At 46.6% G+C, this 19,335-nt stretch overlaps 1 protein-coding gene across 3 annotated transcripts in view; it reads left to right on the top strand.

The window, feature by feature from the left end:
* The window catches only part of LOC138261056 (arf-GAP with Rho-GAP domain, ANK repeat and PH domain-containing protein 1-like), a 214,305-nt gene that overhangs the window by 19,860 nt on the left and 175,110 nt on the right, over positions 1-19,335 (top strand). For all 3 annotated transcript variants that reach the window (XM_069209692.1, XM_069209676.1, XM_069209685.1), the window contains exon 2: positions 3,016-3,290. In XM_069209692.1, the coding sequence (XP_069065793.1) occupies positions 3,061-3,290 (230 nt within the window). In that variant the 5' untranslated portion in view covers positions 3,016-3,060. The remainder of the gene's footprint in view (positions 1-3,015; positions 3,291-19,335) is intronic.

The raw sequence follows: 19,335 nt of genomic DNA, 5'->3' as shown, positions 1-19,335 counted from the left end.
AAGGTGATGAATGGAAGGGGCTTTGTCGTCTCCCAGAGATGTGGCCATACGGTCCAGATTCCAATGAATACAACTCAAAATATTAGATAGAGACTCCTACTCGCATACTACGCTGGCAAAAATGGGCGGGGCCACAGGTGAACAGTGTTGTAGGCACTGTGTTCAGATAGTTTTTTTTCATATTATATGGAATTGCACCGTGTTACAACAATACTGGAAAGCTGTGATTGAGTGTATGAACACTGTGTCCGGGTGTAACATGGAACCTACTGCTAAGTGGTGCCTTCGTCATATATACGGGACGTATTGGACTTGACCCTCATGTAACGAACACGGATCACATTGGGACTAATGGAGGAAAAACGCAACATCGTACGTTTATGGGGTGGGGAGCAACCGCCGCAGTTGGTTGAGGGATTGGGGAATTGACATGGATTGGTGCACGTCTGCTGAAAAGGTGCTGTACGAATGGAGGGGATGCCCCCAAAAATGGGCGTAGATTTGGGGAAAGTGGAATGAACACAGAGGCAACCCATGTGCAGCAATTACCGAGTCTGTTGCAGAGTTACTATCTGCTGGTCACCATCTTACATTGGGAACCCTGGGAGGAACATATGGGAAACATATAGTCAACGCTGGGAGGATGGATCAGCGTCTCTGCCTATCTACATTACTGTATGGCAGCCTATGGTCCTTTGAGCTTCTCTTTTGCTGGATTGCTTTCATGTTGATAATAATAAACAGAACTTTAAAGTTCTGGAAGTAAACATCCACACCCTATAAACATCGTCTCTACATAAAACGTATCTATAGCTCTGTATTACAACTCTTCAACACGGGCACGTGCCCATATATTCAATGGTGGATAATCTATTGTCAATAAAAGTTTTTGCTTTTCTTATATTTTAATACTTACCCACACTTTAGCAAGTTATAAACTTTCAAGATACACCGGACTTGTCTCCAGGACTTAAGCTATTTCCATGCGATGAACCCGCCCACAGTAACTCTATGCTGCATATGACTGTGGTATTACCAGTGATGTCATCAACAATGTAATTTAACATGTCATGAATGATGTAAAATGTGAGGTCAAAAGAAGTGCATAGTTGGGGCGCAAGTTATAGTTAGCTCAGTAAACTATAACTGATGAACGTCAGTGTTTTTATTAATTTTTGAATGTTCATTTTTACCTTATTTCAACCCTTAACTATAACCTCACTTTAACCTTTGTTTTACAGTGAATTTCTATAGTTTGTTTTAATGTAAGCTAAGATCATACCCCATACCTATCTCGAATGTCACTTTAATCTTCGCTTTTTTGTTTATATATGTTTATATATGAAACTTACTAGGGAGTCAGGCACAGGACAAGCATGCCTGATAGGTGACATATATATATATATATATATATATATATATATACTGTATGTGTGTGTATATATATATATATATATATATATATATATATATATATATATATATATATATATATATATATATATATATATATGAGGGATAGTTACAATGAAATCCTCTATCTTTTTATTCCTAAGTCTCTTATGTCCTACCCATTCCAGAATGGTCTCTTTGTTCTCAGTGGTCCTGGCTAATCTTTAGGAAAGCTAGCATCAATCCAAAGGTCTTTCCCTGCCCTACTCCAGGACTTCTCTTATACTGATCAAACATTGTTACCCAGAAGTCTTTTGTTTCATGTCTCCCTCCTTGCCATATTACTTAAACCTGTTTTTTGCCACCAGTAGTTGCTATGACCACCGGTCTCAGTTTATGATGAAGCTTCCACGTACCTTGACCTGCTAATGTGCTAAATATTACCAAACAGGCTAGCGTCTCTGAAATACTAGTAGGACTGGAGCTAAATCTGTCACCTATCAGGCATGCACGTCCCCTGTCTGACTCCCTAGTAACTTTCTCTAGGCAATGGCCTCAGGAGATCTCCAGCTACCCTTACGTGCTTGTTTACCTTGATTCACACAGGACGTGCCTTTTCTCCTGGTGATGGTGTAACGGAATCACTATGGGCCTGATTTAGAGTTTGGCAGGTATGGTTACTCTGTCAAAAAAGTGACTTATATCCCGTATGCCATATTACACTCCCATTATATCCTATGGAAATCGTAATACGGCGGACATGATATTGTCACGCTAGTGACGGAGTAGCCCCATCCGCCAACCTCTAAATCAGAACCTATGTGTGGACTGGAGCAGCATCCCCATAGAAAATACTGCTTCAGGTATCGAGAAGTGGCCTGGGTTTCACATACCCCATAACTCTTGGTCTAGAAACACCAGACCTGGGTGAAAATTTGCATCTGAGGAAACTTCAGCCAGGGGATGTTGGTGGTGGTGGTGCAGCCCAGCCCATCTCTCTTCTCTACAGCGGCAGCCCTGACTTGGAGAGCCCTATCGCTCCCCCTTCCCACCTGAAGTACTTCCTCCCCACCTGCAGCACTCCCTCCCCACCTGCAGCACTCCCACCTGCAGCCCTCCCTCCCCACCTGCAGCCCTCCCCCAGTGCCACTTACCACTTGTTTACAACAGGTGGTAAAACTGTAATAAGACCTATTATATGGATGGAAAATGGAATGACATTCAAAAAAGAACCCCATATCCCTGGGTCAACATGTTATTCCACATTGCGGGTGGAATAACTTATAATGCCTGTTATTTGGTACCGGGATACTAGCAAGAATCGAAGATTGCAGCCCCCAAGCATCGCCAAAACAAATAGCAGGCAACTCACAATGAAGTTATCAGTGTCTATTTTACTGTTTTCGGATTATGGTATTTTGCCAAATTACTTTTGTCAAATTTGTTTAGTATCTCGATGCCCCTTTTAAAAACAATGACATAGCGATAGTGATAATATTAACAATAATATTAAAAACAATGGCAATAACAATGATAATAATAGCAATCATAAAAACAGCACGTAATATTAAAAGAAATAATAATAAAGATGCAGTAAATTGAATCTTGGATCTTTACTCCTAGGTTTTTCGACTACGTATACATCATAAGACCAGTTAGTTGGCCCCAATGGATGACGAGCAGGATGAGGAGGGGCTTCCCATTTGTTTCCGCCGTTTGTCGGTGTCGGCGTCAGATGCTGGGTTCCCTCGGACACGCTGCAGATCTTTGAGTTGGCAGTCAAAGACCGTTACCTGGATGCCACCGCACACCGGGACAGGCCTGCTCACCTCTTCCACCTCTGATGCAAACCTTCTTTATTGTACCAATTCCAAGGATGCTCCCCGGGCCCTGAAGAGGTAAGAGAAGTGGGTTAGACAGAGGCCCCTTCACTAAGGTCCTTATTTAGATCCTGGCAGACGAGTAGCTCTGTCACAACATTGATGGATTTCCACACCGCCGAAATATATCCTATGGGATTTATATTTCCAAAGACCGGATATCCTTCCCCATTGTGACAGAGTAACTCGTCCACCAAGATCTAAATCAGACCCAAAGTGTTGACCTGATTGGAATTCCAATTTATGCTCATTCCTGATGAATCAGTCCAGCTCCACCTCGATCCTCGAAGGATCCATTATTCTCTCCATTTCGAAATGCTTAAGACCAGAACACATCTGTAATCTAAAGCTGGTTAGTGTGTGACAACGTATCATGTGTTCTACATGTTGGCCTGTGAACTAAAGCACATCGCTGTACACTAGTCCAGTACCTAAGGAAGGATTCACAACAATGGCTGAGGCTAGTCCGAGAGAAGACCACACCTGCCATTATCACCAAGCAGTGTCATTTCAATTTTTGTAAGGTGCCCAGGGTCTAAGGAAGGCCGCCAGTACCACCTCCCTCTTAAATGAGGCAAATCCTGACATTATTAAAGCAATATCACCCAGCACTCTATTTTAATTTATCTCAAGGTATCAGCCTAATATTCTAGTGCATAAAAGACCATCATAGAGTACAACACTTTGTCACACATAAGTGTAAATCCAAATTCTTAGTGATGTCACGATGGTCCACAATTTGGGTTAAATATTATTCTTTATTGAACAGTACATTTTCCTAGTAATTGTTCTCGTAGCTAATACCAACACGTTTCATTCACTAGGAACTTCTTCAGGGCTTAAACGTCTTGATGTCACACAAAGAATGCCTTTCTTTACATGTCATAACCACATTCCACTAGACTATGAGTATTTATATGGTGAAGTCCATTAATGGGTCCCAACACGTCTCTACATTCAGCAAGCTTTCTCCGTTCTCCCAGTGTACCTATGCGAAATCTGGCTTTTCCTTCCCTCTCGTCCCTCCACGTAACTACTCCATAGTTGTCCAGACCTCTTTAACCAGATTAAGCCATAACAGATATGTTTACCCCGCTTTCGACAGAAGTGAGAGACCTAACGTTGCTCCCAACTTTTTAGAAGTGCTTGCACTTACGTGTCCAGGTGGATGATGTTACTCAAAGAACTGATACAGTTGACAGTCAGCAACTGAGATCAGTTTTTCTTGATTTATTTATCAGAGCCATTGGCCGTACAAATATGCAACAATTCACAAATGTGCTTGCCATTTCATTGTGCAGGGGCCACGTCAATGTTATATATGTAAATGTGTGGTATTTTTGTGGCACAAACCGAACCAAAAGGCAGCAGAGCACTGTACAGTGTTAAAGGTAGGGGTACAGTCTAAACCTGGTTGAAGAGGTATCTGGGTTCTGGGAACAGAAGCAAGCTGTTACTGCATCCTGATGTAGCGTTCTTTAAATTAGTGCGTGTCCTTTCTAAATTGGGGCAGTTTTGGGTCAGCCCTGGTGGATACTGGGGTGTTGTTCCAGATCTTGGGTTCAAATATGGAGAAGGCCTGCTGCCTTGTTTTTTCTCAATGTATGCATGAGTTGACATGCTATCTAGGGTTGGCTTTCTAGTACTCCAGCCATCATCCAACAAGTCACTGTAACCTGTTGGGTGATGGCTGAAGGTTTTAGGTTAGAGTAAACCCAACACTGCAACCTATCAACCAGTGGTTTCTCTCCCTGGAAGCTACAATACTACAGATTTTAGTGACAAAGATGTCAACAAAGATATGGTTCAAACCTAAATGCAGAAAATAAAACGTCCTTGTTTCTACACTGTCTGGGGGCCGAGGAGCTAGTGGTTTTTGAAAACTTGCCAGATTTATCAGATGATGAAAACAATAATGTCACTGCAAGACTGAATGAATTAGAGATTGCTATCAAAAAGTTACATATGTGTATATGCCAAAGATTTCTGTTGTTCCTGAATGATATCATCTTGGCATGAAGGTCCAAGAACAAGAATAGGTAACCGCTCGGAACAAACTGGTGTACTTGTGCAAATTTGGCAAAAATACTGACTATAAAAAAGAGACATGTTCATGTTAAGATGTAAGTCTGGTCTGATAAAGTTAGAAAAGAGTTCTGGTTCAAGGATGATCCTAAAATGGTAGTAAAACAAGTTGAACAAGTTTGAGCTTCTGTGGGGGAGTAATGTAAAGGTAAAACCAACTCCATTGTGACTTTAGCTTTAAATCTAACAATTTACTTAGATTTAGAGGGATTTGCTTCCGTTTTAGCAACTCTGGTCATGTGGCCACCTCGAAATTTATATGTGAAATGTGCGCCAGTAGGGCCATCTCGCAAAGTGTTGTAGGAGTGTAAAATCTTGCGACTCAGTTTACGAGACCACTTCTCATCAGGATGATGTGTTGTCACTAGTTAATGATGGTGCTAATAGCACATGTTATTCATGGTGATGGAGGTGGGCTTGTCTCACCATGACTTCTGACCTTGGATGTAAAGGAAGAGTTATCAGAATCTGAGGTTGAACCATGAAATAATGGTTTTAACCCCATCGAACTAGTGAGATACTTTCATGCGGACATTAAATTTCAAGGTAATAAGACCGAAGGGAAGGTATATGTCCCTGTGGTGGGTGAGACTGTTGGCTTCATCAACAACGGGCTGTTTCGCTGGACCCTAACACTCATTGAATGAGTGAATGAATGACAGAAACTTATAAAGGGCACAGCTACTCCCCAGAGTGTCCCAGCGCTACCGGTTAGATAGGGAGAGAAAACACAACCAACCTAAACTACACAAGCCTGATTAAACAAGTGTGTCTTCAATTCTTTCCTAAACCTAACCCGGGGACTGATTTGCCAAAGATGCAGAGTAAATTGATTCCAGACTCTGGCAGCCAAAACTGTAAAAGAAGCTCCTCCACATCCCTGTTTTTTTAAAACAAGGAACTCTAATTAGGCTCGCCTTAACAGAGCGCAGAGACCAAACAGGACAGTACTCTAACAGCCTGTTCTTCAGAGCCTCAGGTCCGTGCTTGCAACTTTCTTTGTAGTGAAGACACTCTAGCCCTCTTTGGGATTATAAACAGTAGGCGGGCCGCCAAATTTTGAACCACCTGAAGTTGTTTAATCAAATGATCAGGCAAGCCCAAATAGAGGGTATTAGAATAGTCCAATCTGGATAAAATGAATGCCCTCCCCACCATCACCTGGGCATCTTGAGGGAGGAAGTGCAAACATTTCTTCAGCAGCTGCATGACCCAGTAGCACATTCTCACTAATGCTGAGACCTGCGCCACAAAGCAAAGCCGACTGTCAAAAATAATCCCTAAATTCCTGGCTGAAGATGTGGTGGAGGTGGAGATGATTATTAATCATATAGATTCATGGATAGGGACCTGCAAAAGGAGAATATTCGCTAGTAATCTGAGGTGTGCTCAGATAAGATCGGGTGTTTGCAAATTCATGTACATTCTCTTCATTTGAAACCTATTGTTTGTAAAGTAAGAGGGATACCTATCAGTTTGCAAGATGTTGTCTAAGCTGAACTGGGCTATTTGTGTAGAGAAAGTTTTATTAAGTCTATAATAGATATGTAATGGCTCCTCCCTGTGGTTATAGCTCATTTGGGGTCTTGGGACATCATGCTTTGTATGGACTTGCGAGACATAAACAGAGGGGGTCATACAATACAGGTGTCCATTCTCCAATATTAGGAACATGGTAGGCATGTTAGGTGGTGCAACACTCTTCACAACATTAGACCTCATATTTGCCTATCATCAGGCTAGATAGAGTGAGGATTCTAAAGATTTTATGGCTTTCATAACTCTGTTTGGGACGTATCACTTCAGTCTAATGCATTTTGGTTTCAATCTATCAGGAATTTGTAAAGCACACTACTCACCCATGAGGGTCTCAAGGCGCTGAGGAGGGGAGGGCGGAGAAGGGGCAGGGAGGTGCTGCTACTGCTCGAACAGCCAGGTCTTGAGAAGTTTCCTGAAGGTAAGGAGGTCTTTGGTCTGGCGCAGATGGGTGGGAAGAGTGTTCCACGTTTTGGGGGCGAGGTGCGAGAATGATCTACCACCGGTTGTAGTTCTGTAGATGCGTGGGGCGGTTGCGAGGGCGAGGTTGGCTGGGTGGAGATGCCGGGTCGGGGTGTAGAAGGAGAGTCGTCTGTTGAGGTATTCTGGTCCGGTGTTGTGGCAGTGGCAGGGGATGTCCAGGATGAGGCGTTCTGGATGTGTTGCAGCTTCTTCTGGAGTTTGGCCGTGGTTCCTGCATAGAGGGTATTGCCGTAATCCAGCTTGCTGCTTACGAGGGCTTGGGTGACTGTTCTTCTGGTTTCAGTGGGTAGATCTTTCGTAGCATGCAGAGGGTGTTGAAGCAGGAGGAGGATATGGCGTTGACTTGCTGGGTTATGGATAGTGAGGGGACCAAGATGACTCATAAGTTGCGTGCATGGTCAGTGGGAGTCGGAGTGGTTCCGAGAGTGGCAGGCCAACCGGAGTCATCCCATGTAGAGGGGGTGGAGCCAAAGATGAGCACTTACGTCTTGTCAGAATTGAGTTTGAGGCAGCTGCTCTTCATCCATTCGGCGATGGCCTTCATTCCTTCATGGAGGTAGGTCTTGGCGGAGTCCTTGGTGAGGGAGAGGATCAGCTGGGTGTCGTCGACGTATGAGATGATGTTGAGGTTGTGGGATCGGGCGATGTTAGCTAGCGGGGTCATGTAGATGTTGAAGAGGGTTGTGCTGAAGGACGAACCCTGGGGTACGTCGCAGATGATTTCGGTGGCCTCCGAGCGGAATGGTGGGAGGCGGACTCTCTGGGTTCTGCCAGTGAGAAAGGAGGTGACCCAGTCCAGGGCTCTGTCGCATATTCGAGCATTGCTGAGGTGTGAGCTTATGGTGTGGTGGCAGACTGTGTCGAACGCGGCCGAGAGGTCCAGGATGATGAGGGCCGCGGTTTTGTTGCTTTCCAGTATGGTTCTGATGTCGTCCGTGATGGCGATGTGGGTGGTTTCGGTGCTGTGGTTGCTGCGGAATCCGGATTGGGAAGGGTCCAGGGTGTGGTTCTCCTCGAGGAAGTGGGTTAGTTGTCTATTGACAGCCTTCTCAATGACTTTTGCCGGGAAGGGGAGAAGGGAGATAGTTCTTGAGGTCCTTTGGGTTCGCCTTGGGTTTTTTGAGGAGGGCGTTGATCTCAGGGTGTTTCCAGCTATCCGGGAAGGTGGTGGACTCGAAGGAGCTGTTGATGATCTTCTGTAGTTGGGGTGCGATGATGGAGCTTGCTTTGTTGAGGATGTGGTGAGGGCAGGGGTCAGATGGAGAGCCGGAGTGGATGGTGTTCATGATTTTGATGGTGGTGTTGTCGTTGACGGGGGTCCAGGAGAACAGGAGGTTGGTCGGAGGTGAATCTATGGTGTTGGTGGTTGCCGGGGTGGGGTCTAGGTGCTGAAGCTGTCGTGGATGTGTGCAATCTTGTGGTGGAAGTAGGAGGCTAGGGAGTCGCAGAGGTCTTGGGATGGTGGGATGTCGTTGGAGCTGGGGTTGGAGAGTTCCTTCACGACGTTGAAGAGCTCCTTGTACCTGTGTGCATTGTTGTTGGTTCTGTCTTTGAAGGCGGTTCTCTTGGCGGCTCGGATGAGTTGGTGGTGTCTGCCGATGGCGTTTTTTAAGGCTGTGAGGTTGTCCAGAGTCTGATCTTGCCGCCACTTTCTTTCGAGACTTCGGCAGCTTTGCTTGGATTCGTGGAGGTCGGCGGTAAACCAGAAGGCCTTTCTGTCGGTGCGTCTGTTGGAGTGTTTCTCGATTGCGGCGAGAGTATTGGCACATGTGTTGACTCATTGCCTGAAGTTGCGGGCAGCTGTGCAGCGTGTGTTCGCCAGAGGCTTAGGAACAATTTCCGGAGGCGCGCGAGCAATTTGTTTCAAAGGTTTCCTGAGATTAAATTCTATCATGGTGACGTCTTATTCTTTGGTGCTACATCGGAGTAACATAATAGTAGAGAAGAGAAGGCACAGGAGATACTTAGGGAGCATGGCATGATCTTGAAAAAAAAGAATGTAGCTTTGCATATGCTGAGCTGAATTATCTTGAGCACATGATCTCAGCTGAAGGCGTCCATCTCAGAAAGGAATGGATGGAAACTGCTTAGAATCTGACTAGTCAACAGAGAAAGGAAGATGTGCAAACATTTTTAGGCATAGCGGAATTGTATTTGCAATTTAATCCTAGTTTTGCAAGACTTCTGGATGTCTACAAAAGGGTGTTGAGTTTGCATGGACTGATGGTTGTCAGCAAGAGTTTTTTTTATATTAAAGTTTAACTTGCTTCTCCTTACAATTTCACAGCTTTGTACCTGCTCTGCCATATCGCTTGGTCTTGGATGCCAGCTATCTAACTTACAACATGTTGGTAGAGTCCGAAGAGGAGGCAAACACATCTATTTCATGCCTGAGAAAGAGGCTTTGGTAGAGTCCGGAGAAGAGGCAAACACATCTTTTTTACCCCTGAGAAAGAGGCTTTGGTAGAATCCGGAGAGGAGGCAAACACATCTATTTCACCCCTGAGAAAGAGGCTTTGGTAGACTCCAGAGAGGAGGCAAACACATCTATTTCACCCCTGAGAAAGAGGCTTTGGTAGAGTCTGGAGAGGCTTTGGCGGTATACATGGCCATTGAGAAGTTTAAGCATTTCCAGTGGGCAGTGTGCTTTGGAGTGTCTGTGATCATAAGTCCTTATAAGAAAGCTTCAGCAAAAAGGACCCTGATACGGTATCTACAAGGATTTGCAGGTGGATAGTTGCACTACAGGACTATCACTTTTCTATAAATTACATTCCCAGCTGTCAAATAAAGTTGCAAACTATCTCTCAAGGTTGATAGAGGAGAATTATTGTAATGAGGAAGAAATTGGGGTGTGGGGTTCAGATTATAATGTGAGAGTTTGCCTGATTACAGAGGACTGTGTATCTCAGGAGGAGTAACTGGATGAATCAGGAAAGGATCCAGTTTTTAAGGCTGTTTGTAATTTACTTTGAGGTACGGGTAGTTGGCATAAGGCCACTGAGAGTGTACATGCTTTTGAGAAGGTGAAAGAGGAATTCTCAGTTCTTCATGGGCTCTTGTTGACAGGTTTGAGATTGGTTGCCCTCGTTGGCCTTAGAAAGTGTTTGATTGACATGGCACATGTGGGCATCAAGGTTTTAGTAAAATGACCAAAGGATTGAGAGGTTGCAATAGGTAACCAAGAATACATCTGGTGTAAAGACGTGTAAGTGCGGGGTTTGGTTGATTAGTGAGAAGTCTAGAAAGGTGAGAACATCACCCATGAATTGTAGAGAAATTCATGTTTGTCCGTGGCAAGAATTAGCTTTTGATATTCTTGGTGTACTTACCTTTGAATCGATTCCCATGTATGAGTAACCCAAAAGTCTTATGGAGCTGAGAAGATTTCATAGGAGATGAAGGATTGCCTAATGAAGCGTGGTATCGTCCTCGAGAAAACTTCCTTGTATCATCCACAAATGGCACTCAGGTTTACAGAACCTTGAAGGAATGTGTGGAAATATTGAGAAGTGAATTGAGGAGGGCGACCAGACGCTGACCTCCTGGTCAGCGCCTGTTCGCCCGCCTCTGTGCAGCTCCACCAGTAGCTGCTGCCTCTGCTGCGAGCGAACTGAGAGTCTGCCTGAGTCTCAGTTCGAGTCCCACCTCCTCCTGCAGGCTCCTGCCTGCGCCTCAGCCCTAGTGGCCTAGTGGCCATCTGCATGTAAGTATCTTGCTGTCTCGCTTTACTCCTGCTTTTACTTCTGCCTTTACTTCTGCTTTTTACTACTGCTTATTTTTCTGTCATTTTTATTCCATTTTGCTTTTCTTTCTTTCTTTCTCTTTCCTTTCACTCTCCCTGCGTTTTCCTGTGCCGCTGTTGCCGCTGTGGCCCCACCCCCTGCCCCCCTGCATAGCGTTTTCCCGCTCTCCTGCCTCCCAGCTGACTGGACACCCCGTTTTTCCCCCTTCTTAGTGCAGCCGCATGCAGTGGGTGCACCTCTGGTGTGCCAAAGCAAGCCCATCTCAGTCTGTCCGCTCCTGGACCGTGCCCAGCACCACGATCCCTGGCTCTCTGACCTTCCATCGCTACACCGTGAAGACCCTCCACACGCTGAACACAGGACGATCTGCGGCCTGCCGTCTCGCATCACCCAGAGACACCCACGGACCGTTCTCCTGCCTCCACTGCCACTCTCCACACGCTGAACACAGGACGATCCATCACCTGCCGTCTCGCATCACCAAGAGACACTCACAGACCGTTCTCCTGCTTCCACTGCCACCTCCACCGCACACCTAACACCGGACACTCCCACCATGAACAATCAAACACCAACCCGGAGCATCTCCGCTGCATCCTCCTCAACATTTGCTCCCTCCACAAACACGCCTTAGAACTCTGGGACATACTGCACTCCACCCACCTGGACATCACCTTCCTCACTGAAACTTGGACAAACCCAGCATCTGTGCCGGTCACATTGCCAACACACATCACAGGACACAAGCTCGATGCCATCTTTTCCACCAGCAACATCATCGTCTACAACACGTCCACACTTCGCTGGACTGACCACCACGGGATCCATTTCACCATCACCTCACCGACCATCCACCTCCACACACTCCGAGCCCCAAGCAAAAAATTTAACTGGGTCACTGAGGAGCAGCTCTCCAACACTCTCAGTAAGTCTCCCCTGCCCCTCACTGCAGACGCTAACATCTCGGCATAGAACCTCCACCAATGGATCTCCAAATGCGCCAACACCCTAGTACCTCACTGTAAGTCCTCAGCCAAACACCACCGCAAGAAGGCCAGGTGGTTCTGCCCGCACTCCAGGCGCACCTGCAGATGGCTAGAGATAAGATGAAGGAACATCAAGTCCCCGGAAGACTTCAAGGCTTTCAAAGTGGTCACCACATCCCACCACCACCTCATCATAGTCACCAGGAAAGCCGTCTTGCAGGACCCACATCAGCGCCACTGCTTATAACACTAAAGATCTCTTTGCCGTGGTGAAAGAGTTTGCCAACCCCCAATCGGAAACAGCAAGCATCCCTCCATCTCAAGACATCTGCAACAGGCTAGCCAACTTCTTCCGCCGGAAAATCAAAGACTTATAAAACAGCTTCAGATGCCAACACCCTCCGAGCCCTCCAACAACCCCCCAGATCCATCCAATCGAACCACCACAGACTTGACACTGCTGGACCACCCTCACCACAGACGAGACCTGCACCATCATGAGCAGCTTCCACTCTGGAGCCCATACAGACCCCTGTCCTCACCACATTTTCCACAAAGCCAACTCATCCATTGCACCTGAGCTCCGACACACCCTCAACTGTTCCATAGAGACAGACACTTTTTCCAGAGGACTGGAAGCATGCCGAGATCCACTTGCTCTTGAAGCAACCCACGGCCGACCCCCTGGACCTCAAGAATTACCACCCCAGCCCTCTACTGCCTTTTCCAGCCAAAGTCATTGAAAAGGCCATCAATGCTCGGCTCCGTAAGCACATCGAGGACAACAACATCCTGGACACCTCCCAATCGGGCTTCAGGAGCAGTCACAGCACGGAGAAAGTCCTCCTCGCCGCCACAGATGACATCCCATCGCTCCCCAACCACAGCCATACAGCAGCCCTCATCCTACTGGACCTATTGGCTGCCTTCGACACGGTCTCACCCTCTGCTCAAGGCTCCACGCAGCCGGCATCCACGGAAAGGCCCTATAATGGATACGCTCCTTCCTGTCTGGTTGAACACAGAGAGTCAGACTCCCGCCTTACCTGTCAGAACCTACGGAGATCAGCTGTGGAGTCCCACAGGGCTCCTCCCTGAGCCCCACACTCGTCAACGTCTACATGGCCCCGCTTGCATCCATCGTCTGGGACCACAGACTGAACATCGTCTCCTACGCCGACGATACCCAGCTAATCATCTCACTGACTGAAAACCCGACTACTGCCAAGAAGGATCTCCACACCGGGATGGAAGCCATCGCTGCCTGGATGAGGACAGCTGCCTTAAACTCAACTCCGACAAGACTGACATCTTCATCCTGGGACCATCCACATCAGCCTGGAACGACTCCTGGTGGCCATTGACACTCTGCACCTCCCCCCCACACCCCAACAAACCACGCACGCAACCTCTGTGTCATCCTGAACTCATCGCTCACCATGACCAACTCAGTCATATCCTCCTGCTTCCACACACTCCGACTTCTCTGGAAGATCTACAAATGGATCCAAAAGGACTGGCACAAAACTGTAACCCATGCCCTGGTTACCAGCAGACTCGACTATGGTAACACCCTCTATGCCGGTACCACCCAGAAGAACCTCCAAGAAACTACAGCACATCCAAAACGCTCCGCCAGACTCATCCTGGACATTCTCTGCCACAAACATATGTTCAATCACCTGAGAGACCTCCAATGGCTCCCTATTGAGAAGAGAATTACCTTCAAGCTCCTCGTCCACGCTTACAAGGCCTTCCACGACCTAGGACCCGCTTACCTCAACCACCGCATCTCCTTCTACTCCCCTGCCAGATCTCTCCGCTCTGCTCAACAAGCACTAACCACCGTACCCTGCATACGGAAGGCCTCGGCTAGTGGAAGATCCTTCGCCTACCTCGTGGCAAAGAGCTGGAATACCCCGCCCCTGCACCTCAGGCAGTCACCATCGCTGACTCAATACAGAAAGGACCCTAAGACCTGGCTCTTCAACTGAAGCTCAGAAGACAAACCCCCTCAGCACCTTGAGACCCGTACGGGTGACTAGTTGCGCTTGACAAACTCGGATTCCTTGATTGAGAGACTGGAAGGGTGAAATGTACAAGAGAGTTGAGGAGTACAGGTTCACTCATATTCCTCTACTGGGATTACACCATTTGAACTTTTCAGGAAAAGACTACCTTGCACATTGTTGTGTCCTTCTTGGGTCTCCTTGTCTAAAAAAGTCGTGTTCACATTTATTTTGTATTTAGAGGTTTTCCTAGAAGGTTTTTATTCCTTCATCTTCTCTCTCTAGTTCTAATTTATTTTCCTTTGAGCGGAGGGAGAAAATTTATGTTGCTTTGATAAGGGGGAACAGTGTGGTATCTAGGGTTGGCTCTCTAGCTTTCCTCTGTGGAATGCTCCTGCATTCTCATTTCTTGGAAAGTATCCCTAGTTGTGGGACTGTGTTGCTATGAACTGGGTTGAAGGTTCCATACTGCAATAATTACTGTACCTTTTTGGATGGTGGCTGGATCTTTTAGTTCAGAATAAACCCAAGACTGCAGCCTATGAACTAGTGATTTTTTTCCCTGGAAGCTGCAATATACAGTTATCTTAATCATTCTAATTTTAGGACATGCGCTGTCAATGCGAGAACTCGCTATTGTTAAATTTGTGTAATAAATCGAAAAAAGGATAGCCAGGGGTCTTTTCTCCTTGGCCCAATAGTCCCAGGTATGCTTGTCCCGCTGGGTGCAGGGTGCAGGGGCCGCTGGGTGCAGGGTGCATACACAGCATCGGGCTCCCAATCCTTTCCTGTACGGGGACCCCGGGGTCACAAAGATGCTGCAGCTGAATTCCAGGGGGTCGGTTCTGGGAAACCAAAGGCTGGAAAGGAGGAGGGCCACCATCTGGATGTTGCTGCACCGAAGGTCAGATTCCCCAAGGCCATGGGGCTGCGGGTGCAGGGGTACCTTTTGGTGTTGAGAATCTTCATCCGGTTCTGTTGTGGTCGCGGGGGACTTCGGATTCAGGCTGCAGGTGTTGCCGTGTTGGACAGGAGGGGTCAACCCAGGGTGGGCACTTGCTCAGAATCGCCTGCGGACCAGCTCTGGGGTGGTTCTGGAGTCCTTGAATGGAGCTTCTTCTTGGACAGGCCGTTGTCCACAGGAGTTCTTGGTCCTATGTGATGCAGGCAGTCTGGAGGCTTTTTGGAGGTCGCTGATCCGGCAGGATACGTTGCCTTCTTTTAGCAAGGCTTTAGAAGCTGGAGACGGGCCGGATTGCTGGGGCCAAGCCAGTTTGCGTCTTCAGTCTTCTCTGCTGGGGATCAGCTTAGCAGTCCTTCTTCTCTCTTCTTGTGAGGTCGCCAGGAATCTGACGAGCTGGGTTCACTGGAGCCCTTAAATCCTGGATTTAGGGGCGTTACAGGAGTCAGAGGCCTGACCCTGAGGGTGGCTACACCCTTCCTGTGTCCACTCCATTTGGAGAGGGGGACACAGACCTAACCCTATTTGTCCTTACCCTCCAAACTAAGATGGAGGATTTTGCACGGAGGTGGTTCATCTCAGCTCTGGACACCTTAGGGATGGTCCTGGCCGAGGTGGTCACTCCTCCTTGTTTTCCCTAATTTTCCAGCCGGACTTGCAGCCAAAAGTGGGCCTTTGTCTGGGGGGGGGGCAATCTCCACTAACTGGAGTGCCTTGGGGCACTGTAACAAGAGGCCTGAGCCTTTGAGGCTCACCGCCAGGTGTTACAGTTCCTGCAGAGGCGAGGTGTAAATCACCTCCACCCAGTGCAGGCTTTGCTTCTGGGCACAGAGAGCACAAAGTCTCTCACTCCATGTGGTCATAAACTTAACTGGGAGTGGCAGGCTGGCACTGACTGGTCCGTGCTGCACTAGCAGTTTGGCTAACGTACAGGGGGCATCCCTAGGATGCCCTCTGGGTGCATTTTTCAGTTAATCCAACACTGGCATCAGTGTTCGTTTATTGTGCTGAGAAGTTTGATACCAAACTTCCCAGTATTCAGTGAAGCCATTATGGAGCTGTGGAGTTTGTAATGAGAAACTCCCAGCTCATATACTCAATATGGCCACACTGCACTTAAATTGTCTAAGAATGCACTTAGACACTGTAGAGGCATATTGCTCATGCCACTATGCCCTCACCTGTGGTATAGTGCACCCTGCCTTAGGACTGTAAGGCCTGCTAGAGGGGTGATATACGTATGCCACAGGCGGTGTTTGTGAGCATGGCACCCTCAGAGGGGTGCCATGTCAACTTTGACTTTTTCTCCCATCAGCACACCCAGGCTTCAATGGCAGTTTGCATGTGTTTGGTGAGGGGTCCCCCTTGGTGGCATAAAACATGCTGCAGCCCTTGGGGGCCTTCCCTGGCCCCAGTGCCCTTTGTACCATGGGTAGCTTTTACAAGGGACTTAACTGTGTGTCAGGGGTGTGCCAATTGTGGGAACAATGGTATCGTTTTTGGGAAAGAACTCTGGTGCTGGGGCCTGGTGAGCAGGCTTCCAGCACACTCTCAGTCAAGTTGTCATCAATATCCGGCAAAAAGTGGGGGGTAACCGTGCCAACAAGGTCACTTACCTACAGTAAATATTCCCTGTTCAGAGAGGGACATATGATATAGAAGAAAGATGGAAATACGTCCTCTATAGACTTTGCCCCAGACAGCACCCATTAGTAAGAAGGTATGACAGATGTGTCCTGACAGCGGTTGCTGATGGGGTAGGGTTGGTGAGATCACTGGTGTTTTCTATTTTATAGGAGGAATAAACATGCCTTCGGAATCTTATTGCACTGAGGTAGCTGCTGCATTGAAAGAACCCGCCTCCACATTGTCTAACCACCTCGGGTCTTTGATTTATACTGCATCTCCAAGGCATGTCCGGACCTGGCCCAGGTATAGCCTAGTGGTCAAGAGCCTGCTGGGTGGGTTCTGTCAGACAGAGGCATAGGTAATCACACGGGTAGACCGTGGATGGTGAGAGTGACGCCACAGTGCCATGTCCCATGGTTGGGTGCTCCACTTTAGCAAGGCTGTTGGTGTGGAGGTGCACCTCTTAAGGCTAAACAAGTAGCTGTCATTACACATCTCCGTGGTGCTCATTCCATCGGGCTTGGAATGATTTAACCACATCTGGATTCCAAACTATAACCACATTGTCATGGGCTATAATTGGGTTGAAGGCAAACAAAGTGGTTTAGATGAATCAAAACCCAAGGGTGGCAATTTTCACAATTATTTCTCCTAAGCAATACCTCTTTTGAGCCCTCTGCTTCCCCAGATATAAAGACGTTTAGGCACCTTTCTCAGTTTTCCAGGTCTTCTTTTTTTACATTTATTTCAATGAAAGAATAACCTCTTCCCGTGCATCAGAAATGTCTGCTGTGTTCACTTTGGTATTTGAAATAAGAATCAGAAGGGTCCATTCTTGTATGATGACTTTTCAGACCTAACATCCCATCTTCTGTTTCCCACTCAGATATAAAGACATAAGTACATAACTGTGGACTTCCTTGAATCAAATCTCTCTCTCGTGTCCTAGATCACTCTTCTGGGTTTTATAATTCACAGTTCTTTTTCTACTCTGTTGTGTCAATGCCCAGAAAGTTCATGGTACTGATGTCATCTACCACCTTCTTTGCACTGTCACTTCTGATGTAAGTGAAGTTTATTGGGCTGAGGATTGACCTTTGTGCTAGCCGCCTACAACTCCTGTGACTCACAGTAGACTCCAAGTCTTGGCACTCATGGACAATTACAAAAAAATATAGATACCTATACTATCTATCGGCCACGTTGTAATACAGTCTAATAACCTGATTCACTTCCCCAGAACCGCCATGCTCTGAGAGAAGTTATTTCACAGTTTTCTGAAGTCTGTATAGATTTGGCAGATCTGAAACATGCAGGAACCACCTGTACATAGTAATGGCTGTCTCTTCACCCTCCGGGAAGGGACACCCCAAATGTAGCTTAGCACAAGCCGAAGCAAGAGTACAGAGGACATAGGGTCTTCAGAGAATATTTAAGTGGAGACAGCAAGGATCAGACAGCTCGACATGCTCTGTATTAGTTGCATCCTATATGCATGTACTCATGAAAATTTGCATATTTTTTATTTTTTTACGTTTTAACTTGAGGCATACTTTACAGTAATACAACTTGATCTTCAAAGCAAACTTTGTAGATCACTGCTTTCTTTAGCACTTTATGTTGGGGTTGTTCTGTTTCAGAAGTTGCAAAGAGAAGGCAACACCTTTACCCACAATTTACTATCAACACCTTTAGTAGGCCAGCTAGGCATTCTGGGAGTCTTTTTTTCTATTTTTTTTTATCTTCTCTCAGTTTTTCAACAAACAAATTTTCCAATTCCAAATTTATTGTACACAACTTCAGGAGAATGCTTCAGTGATTTGTTGTGGCTTTCCCTTTGCAACCACTTGTCCCGCGCACTACAAGACCGCGCGGCGGCCATCTTAATAAATATGCGCCTAATCCTTGAGCTGCACGTGGACCCATGGCAGTGGGGTTCGCGCCCTCTTTCTGATTCTCGATTGAGGTAAGGAACTAGACACGATTTCAGGCTACCTCCTCACCATCAGGAGCCAATAATGGTGTGTTCTCTTTTAAGCTATTTTGCCTCTCTATATGTTTTCCAATTTCCACTGAGATGCTTCCCCACCTTATTCAAGTAAGGCTTCTGTGTAATACGCATCTCATTCGCAAACGTGTATCTTGGAATCTAGTTCGTACAGCGCATTGTGACTCTTGGCGTTGGGTCCCCTGCTTCCTGTTTAATTCTTGATTGAGGTTAGGACTTCCATGATAGACTTCACAACACCTTCACCTGTTTCACTCCTATCAAGCCTACAACTGTGTGTTTGATTTTTCAGTCATTTCTCTTTAAAGGTGTCTCCTGACCTCCACAGAGACCCTTGTACCATTGACAAAAGCTCTTTTTTACAGGTAATTTGTTTACCACTGCAATGACACTAATGGGTTCCCCATGACATGCAAAATTCTGGTTTACATTTCTAACCTTTTTTTGACAGACTATTCTTGAATGCTAATGTCACTCCACACCCTTGGGGAGTTTTGTTATCCCTTGTAAGCAATTCATTTTACTGTGTCCCTTCCTGGTGACTGTCCTTTTACTGACTTTTTTCATTGGTGCTCTTTGCTTCCCCACTGAACTCCCACTGATCTTTTTAACTATTGGTT

This window comes from Pleurodeles waltl, chromosome 2_1 (assembly GCF_031143425.1).
Source record: "Pleurodeles waltl isolate 20211129_DDA chromosome 2_1, aPleWal1.hap1.20221129, whole genome shotgun sequence".
NCBI classification, from domain to species: Eukaryota; Metazoa; Chordata; class Amphibia; order Caudata; family Salamandridae; genus Pleurodeles; species Pleurodeles waltl.
The sequence above is the reverse complement of the archived record's forward strand: the minus strand, read 5'-3'. Positions and strand labels throughout refer to the sequence as shown.